At 39.0% G+C, this 8,348-nt stretch overlaps 1 protein-coding gene across 1 annotated transcript in view; it reads left to right on the plus strand.

Annotated features, from left to right (window-relative positions):
- LOC121544263 (endoribonuclease Dicer) overlaps positions 1-6,786 on the plus strand; it is a 53,342-nt gene extending 46,556 nt beyond the window's left edge. Inside the window, exon 35 of the mRNA XM_045214911.1 lies at positions 1,374-6,786. Coding sequence (XP_045070846.1) covers positions 1,374-1,539 — 166 coding nt within the window. The 3' untranslated portion in view covers positions 1,540-6,786. The remainder of the gene's footprint in view (positions 1-1,373) is intronic.
- The last annotated feature ends 1,562 nt before the right edge of the window (positions 6,787-8,348 follow it).

Genomic DNA, 8,348 nt, shown 5'->3' on the forward strand with positions numbered 1-8,348 from the left:
AATTAATTTAATCAATTTTAGAATACGGCTGTAAAGTAACAAAATGTGGAAAAATGCTGTGTGTGCGCGCACTACCGGTCAAACGTTTTAGAACACCTACTCATTCAAGGGTTTTTCTTTATTTTTACTATTTTATACGTTGTAGAATAATAGTGAAGACCTCAAAACTATGAAATAACACATATGGAATCATGTAGTAACCAAAAAAGTGTTAAACAAATCAAAATATATTTTATATTTGAAATTCTTCAAATAGCCACCCTTTGCCTTGATGACAGCTTTGCATACTCTCAACCAGCTTCACCTGGAATGCTTTTCCAACAGTCTTGAAGGAGTTCCCACCTATGCTGAGCACTTGTTGGCTGCTTTTCCTTCACTCTGCCGTCCGACTCATCCCAAACCATCTCAATTGGGTTGAGGTCAGGGGATTGTGGAGGCCAGGTCATCTGATGCAGCACTCCCTTACTCTCCTTCTTGGTAAAATAGCCCGTACACACTAAAATCTCCAATTTGGACTCCAGACCAAAGGACACATTTCCACCGGTCTAATGTCCATTGCTCGTGTTTCTTGGCCTAAGCAAATCTCTTCTTCTTATTGGTGTCCTTTAGTAGTGGTTTATTTGCAGCAATTTGACCATGAAGGCTTGATTCACACAGTCTCCTCTGAACAGTTGATGTTGAGATGTGTCTGTTACTTGGAACTATGAAGCATTTATTTTGGTTTCAATTTCTGAGGCTGGTAACTCTAATGAACGTATCCTCTGCAGCAGAGGTAACTCTGGGTCTTCCATTCCTGTAGTGGTCCTCATGAGAGCCAGTTTCATCATAGCGCTTGATGGTGTTTGCGACTGCACTTGAAGAAACTTTCAAAGTTCTTGAAATGTTCCGTATTGACTGACCTTCATGTCTTAAAGTAATGATGGACTGTTGTTTCTCTTTGCTTATTTGAGCTATATTCTACAATATAGAAAATAGTAAAAAATTAAGAAACCCTTGAATGAGTAGGTGGTGTTCTAAAACTTTTGACCGGGTTGTGTGTGTAATATAAATATATATATATATATATATATATATATATATATATATATATATATATATATATATATATATATATATATATATATAATTTTTTTTTGTGAACAGTTTTAGCTTACTTACTTGATTGCAATTATTGTGTTCTCTCCCCTTTTTTCTATTAATTCACCCCCTACCCCATATAGTCTATTAATCACATATGCATTGTTTTGTACAATATTTCATCAGTTTCTAGAATGAAAGCTTTCCTGACCAAGATGGCAAAAAAAGGTATTATGTTGCCAGGATGCCAATGTCCTTCTAGTGTCCTATGTGTAATTCAATGCCCCCCTCTTCAGCCCTGCGGAACGGACGTATGACGGGAAGGTCCGTGTAACAGTGGAGGTTGTGGGCAAAGGCAAGTTCAAAGGCGTGGGCCGCAGCTACCGGATCGCCAAGTCTGCCGCCGCACGCCGGGCCCTGCGCAGCCTCAAAGCCAACCAACCTCAGGTCCCAAACAACTGAGCTTCACACGCTAACTAGCTAGCTACTGGTGCTAGCTACTGATACTAACCAGTAGCTACCAGTGCTAGCAACTGATGCTATCTACAACTGTCGCTAGCCAGTAGCCACTGATACTAGCTAGCTACTGATGTTAGCTAGTCGCCACTGATGCTAACTACTGATGCTAACCAGTAGCTACCAGTGCTAGCAACTGATGCTAGCTACCAACACAGTGCAGCATTAGTCCTGTATCTTCAGCCCACAATGGCACAACCAGGGCAGCCAGGGAACGTTCTGTGGAGACATGGGGAAGTGACAACGAGAGCTGATCTAGTTGTAACGGATTTCACATTACATTTTTTTTGTTGTTGTTGCAAACACAATCTTTACTTTCCTTCTGTTCTCTGCTTTGTGTAATCACGAGAGTGCTTTATTAACATATAGCAAAGTGTTAAAAAGAAAAAAAAGTCAGGTGTCGCTTTGTTTATTTCTCACTTTTTCTTAATTATATATAATTATTTTTGACTTGTTTTGTTTTGTTTAACTTTTGCTTTGTGTCAGTGAGATATTAGGCGTATGCGTATTATGAGTAGTATTAGATTTGTACATAGTTCAAATCAAAGGTGTAAATCAAAAAATACGAAAAACGCTATACTCCTCAGTGTGTGCACTAGTGCCAGTTTTTTTTAAAGCGGTTTTTTAAATGCTATTGCTAAGGACATGGCAAACAGAGGCCAGACCACTGGTGAAGACAACCAGTGTGGCCCACCTCTGTCTGAACTCTGTCTTGAGATGGTATTCTTAGGATGCGTCTAAAATGGCACCCTATCCCCAATATAGGACCCTATAGGCCCTGGTCAAAAGTAGTGGACTATATAGGGAATAGGGTGCCATTTGGGATGTACCCTCAGTCATTATTGCACTTATTCCATTAGGGTCTGTTATGTTAAGAATTGTGTGGTCGGATGGACAACAAAATCCCATACGTAACAATATATATACATTTATGATGAAATATAAATATTATTTGCCTTACATACTAAGGCCCTCCCTCGTATCCTGAAAAAAAGAATAGGAATTCAACATTCCCGGTTACTGTAAATTAAAAATAGTTTTTAAACAGCACTCGAGGATGCATGTTTGTGTAGCTTATGTATTAATAACCATGGCAACTGGATGGCTTATATAAACATTATAAATATATCAATATATCTAGAGCAAACAGAAAGAGATATTAAATGTTTATTATTATGACATAAGTCGACAACTTTGGTCTCAAGTAATGTCTTTTGGATACCAAGATTGAGCATCTTTATTTTGATGGTCATTTTGTAAGACACAGAGCACCTTTTCAGTACAGTTTTTAGGACACAGGCAACGTTGTTGTTGTTCAACAGAATCGTGGTTCACACATCCCTTCACTTACCAAAGCTAATGCAGATGTCATGCTACAGGGTTGCACATGTGAAGTCAGTTCCTGCGGATGTTTAATGATTTACTTCAAACACATGATGTGACACAGCTTCCACATTGTGACTACATAGCCTCTTAGACTAAATGTCTTTATTTCCTCTCAGTAGTATCAATAAGCCCTCTTCACTTGAATACCTCAGTTGATTGCATGCATTCTCTCTTTTTTTTGGGTGCTATGTTTTTTGTTGTATTAACCTTGAATTTCTCATCCTTTTTGCACTGTAACTATAATACCTCTTTCTTTGACCTTTTTAAATCTGTCAGTTGGGTTGGTTGTCCTGTTCTAGCAGCCGTCAAGCTGTACGGGTCTAGTTCTTCTTCCTCCCCTCTTGGTTTAATGCTTGGAAGATTTGGTAAAACCTGAAGGTATTCTCATTCTGCACAAACATAAGCCTAAAGTAATGTTGAGCATCAGTCCTCTTCAAATGAAGAATACATGAATTAGCAATTATAAGATAGAGGGGGCCTCCTGTACTGTAGCTTGTTGAAGTAAACCGATTGCACTCTATATCGCTCACTGTGTGTTGCCAGCCCAGTCGTAATGTAGGTCGAAGGCCTCTGCAGACTGTACGTCGGGTTCAGTCTTTTACGATTGTCACATGTCACACTGTGCGATGTTACCAAATTAAAATATTGATATCAACCTTGTCAGATTGGACGATTTGCTTCAGTTCTGTCGTCACATTCTGTGATTGGCTTGAGAGGCTAGGTCAGCAGACGTAGGCTATGTCAACTACAGCAGTGTATTTGATCTATGCTCATGCGCGAGTTCAGAAAAACTGAAAGTATGCATAGTTTTCACATGCAAACTTTATATGTCCGTACTCAGAATCAAATAGGCTTCCCCCGAAATAACATGGTCGCTGTGGTAGAACATTTATTTTGATTTGCGATTTTGTGCATTTATCAAAATCCCATCAGTTAGCCCGATTTTCAGATGTGTCATGTAAACAAGAATATTATGGAAATCGTTCTTCTTGCACAGTATGTAAACGTTTAAATCGAACTATTATATTAATCTGACTATTCACAATAATCGTATTATTGTGTGCATACTCAGTGCCGGCCCGTGTTCCTATTGGTCAGTCACCGGGATCAGCTCGTAACACCAGCCACACTACACAGAGCCTACGACCGACCGCACGTAATCGACAGAACTACACCCTGTCACACTGAACGAGCGAAGACGTCTGACAATCGTTTGCGACCTACGAATTTGCCCGTGACGTGAAAATGTTGTCTGGTATGGCAAAATCGTGGCATAAGACGGCTGAATTTGTACAGTCTGTGGGGGGCTTAACATTCTAGATTCTTAGATTCTATATTCTAAGATTCTTTCTCACTCTACTCTCAACTCACTTGAAAATGGCATTCCTCACAGACACCTGTGTTGTCCTAAAACAGTGGGTGTGCAAGAAACGTAATTAAGCTCTTTCAAATTATAAACGTACTTAATGATGTCCAAAGTTGATGAATGAATTAGGAGTTTTGAGGAGGATTGTATGGTGGTATATTTAATAGATATATATCATGTATGGCTCTGAGGCTTTCCGTCAGTATGGCAACTTAAGCAAGTGTATGGCTAAGTCATAAAATCCTACCATAGGTAAACTACCTCAGAAGACACTGCACTCTGCTCATTGCCAGTCCCTATGTCTTATTTAAATATATATCAGTACAAATAAACTGTTTTTTCTGGACAATAACTGCAATTTCACATATCTATGGCAGTGACATATATGCTGAAGTCTTTTTACTGTGACATCCATACTTTGAACAATCTAATATATCTATATATATATAAATATATATATATATATATATATATATATATATATATATATATATATATATATATATATATATATATATATATAAACTCATAATTATTTGCACTGATATACAACATTCCCTCAGAGTTACTTGTATCTATTTGATGACGTATATTTTTGACAGACGAATAACGCAAACTAAAACAGTGCCTTCCAACTTATCGTATCCTAAATCAAGCGAATACTGCAACTCTTGTGTCTCAAGGTTCAGCAACCTTGCCTACAGTAGCTGCAACGAGCCAAGTACTGTTTGTTCATAGTGCGTATGTGTACTTATTACATTACTATTAACCTGGTGCCATACATCATTTGGTTTCTGAACTTTGGTATAACCATGTAAATATGTGAAAATATATTATACCTGCTAAATTTATACATTATCATTGTTCCATCATTCCACTCGTGTGTGTGTGTGTGTGTGTGTGTGTGTGTGTGTGTGTGTGTGTGACTAGAAGGGGGAGGCTTTAGTAAAACTACAGTGGTAGAGATTCTGACCATTTTTGTTTTATATCATATAGTTTGACATCGTATAGAGTGCAATCTGGATTTAAGCTCTCAAGCAACAGTTGTGTGACCCTGAACTACAGCAAATGTAACATTCATCTATATATTTTTGGGGGTTTGTTTTGTTTCCGAAATGTGGATTTTCAAAGCTCGCACACACACACACACACAATGTTTTATGTGGGGGGATTACTTAACAAGAATGTGAAATCACTCATATGGTGCCACACCCACACCACTTTTATTTGGTCACTGATGAAAATACCCAATTAAGAAATGATCATTCAAGCTAGATGTTGCGGCATGATGCATTGCCTCCAACCCGAGTGTTGTCTTAGTAAAGGTGTTTTATGGAAGTATAGTTATAAGGTAGTCCTCAATCAATTGCGAACTGGCAACGGATAATCGTTTTTATTTTGTTTTCTTTTTGTACATGTAGCACAATAGAGCATTGCACTTGGGCGCCATACTTTACCTCATGTCAGAGAAAGAGTTGAAAAAAAATGAAAAGTGTAAGTTATATATCATGGTGCCGTTACGTGAAGAGGAGGAATAACTTGTGGTTTTGCTGCTGTTTCAATTGCTGGTATTTTACAATTGTATTTAAGAGGCAATGGATGAGGAAGATACAAGTGTGCCCTACAGCAGGATACCATCTCATGAAAGCACTGTAGTAAAAGATATCTGCAATAGATCGGGGGCTAAAATGTATGTGTTGTGTATACCTTAAATGTAATTCTTTGAATATTGAATTGTAATGTAACCCACAAACTACCATGTCCTCTGAATTATGTTTAGTCAACTATTCCCCCCTTTAGTTAGATTACATTTGACTAGTTCCATATGGAGTAGTGCATGTTCAGTAGAAACAGGTGCCCCTACCCCACTTTTTTTATTATGATTTCAATCAACAAAAAAATAAAGAAACTAACATTTTTTCCAGCCCCTATACATTTTTAAACAAGGGCTGGTATATTGGACAAGGAGTAAAGTGTAAAATTATTATTTAATTTTTTTTGAAAATAAAAATGTATAACTTCTTGGATGACAAAATGTACATTAAATTAAATGAAAAAAATCAAATGCACTCTTTATAGCAGCAAGTTGCTTTAGCGAAGCCGGTGGGTAGTCTGGACAGAAAGGGACTTTTGGGAATTAACTTGTGAGAATGTCATTGTCACCAAACAGCGGAACACCAGCAGAATAGAACGGAATGGAGTGGAACACTTGATGATGTACTGATTTCAGTATGGGGAAATATGGGCCATCACAACCTGCAGCGGAAGTTTAAGGGACATCGAAAAGAATAAAAACTTCTCACTCATGCTGTAATACCATGCTGCAGTGGTTTGAGGTCTGCACCTTATGGATCACAATTACCTTTAATATTTGTTTTGGTTCTCTTTTGTAATAATTGTAGCCGAGTTTATCTACAATAAAGTAATGGTATGGTCGTTCATTCTGGGGTTTTCTTTCAGAGTATGTTATTGGTGAGTTTTCCTCTCTCTGTGATGCTTTCAATGTCCGGTGTATTTCGCATGATGCATTTTGCATCATCATGATGATGTGGCCGGTGACACTTTGCTTCTTGAAAGTCCAATATCTTGAAAACTTGACTGCTGACATGCAAAACATTTTGGGATTGTATCAACACTGGACTAATGAAACAGTTGTGGCGTTTCCCTTTAAGTCAAGTCAGTTACATGATTCAGATCAAATCAAATAAGTTCATTGGTCGCGTACATAGTTTCGCAGATGTTATCACAGGTGCAGCGAAATGCTTATGTTTCTAGCTCCAACAATGCAGCAATATCTAGCAATACAATAACAATACACACATAATCCAAAAGTAAATAAATGAAAAATAACCAAACCTGATTCTTGTCATTCTCCTTCAAGGAGCTGTTTTCGCCCACAGGACTGCTGCTGACTGGATGTTTTTGGTTTGTCGCACCATTCTCTGTAAACCCTAGACACTGTTGTGTGTAAAAAGCCCAGGATGGCGGCAGTTTCTGAGATACTGGATCCGGCACGCCTGGCACCGACGATCATACCACGCTCAAAGTCGCTTAGGTCACTCGTTTTGCCTATATATACAGTGGGGAGAACAAGTATTTGATACACTGCCGATTTTGCAGGTTTTCCTACTTACAAAGCATGTAGAGGTCTGTAATTTTTCAACTGTGAGAGACGGAATCTGAAACAACAATCCAGAAAATCACATTGTATGATTTTTAAGTAATTCATTTGCATTTTATTGCATGACATAAGTATTTGATACATCAGAAAAGCAGAACTTAATATTTGGTACAGAAACCTTTGTTTGCAATTACAGAGATCATACGTTTCCTGTAGGTCTTGACCAGGTTTGCACACACTGCAGCAGGGATTTTGGCCCACTCCTCCATACAGACCTTCTCCAGATCCTTCAGGTTTCGGGGCTGTCGCTGGGCAATACGGACTTTCAGCGCCCTCCAAAGATTTTCTATTGGGTTCAGGTCTGGAGACTGGCTAGGCCACTCCAGGACCTTGAGATGCTTCTTAGGGAGCCACTCCTTAGTTGCCCTGGCTGTCTGTTTCGGGTTGTTGTCATGCTGGAAGACCCAGCCACGACCCATCTTCAATGCTCTTACTGAGGGAAGGAGGTTGTTGGCCAAGATCTTGCGATACATGGCCCCATCCATCCTCCCCTCAATACGTTGCAGTCTTCCAGTCCCCTTTGCAGAAAAGCATCCCCAAACAATGATGTTTCCACCTCCATGCTTCATGGTTGGGATGGTGTTCTTGGGGTTGTACTCGTCCTTCTTCTTCCTCCAAACACGGCAAGTGGAGTTTAGACCAAAAAGGTCTATTTTTGTCTCATCAGACCTCATGACCTTCTCCCATTCTTCCTCTGGATCATCCAGATGGTCATTGGCAAACTTCACCTTGCGTGCGCTGCAGGGTTTTAATCCATGACGGCGTAGTGTGTTACTAATGGTTTTCTTTGAGACTGTGGTCCCAGCTCTCTTCAGGTCATTG

Source organism: Coregonus clupeaformis, unplaced genomic scaffold, assembly GCF_020615455.1.
Source record: "Coregonus clupeaformis isolate EN_2021a unplaced genomic scaffold, ASM2061545v1 scaf0335, whole genome shotgun sequence".
NCBI lineage: Eukaryota > Metazoa > Chordata > Actinopteri > Salmoniformes > Salmonidae > Coregonus > Coregonus clupeaformis.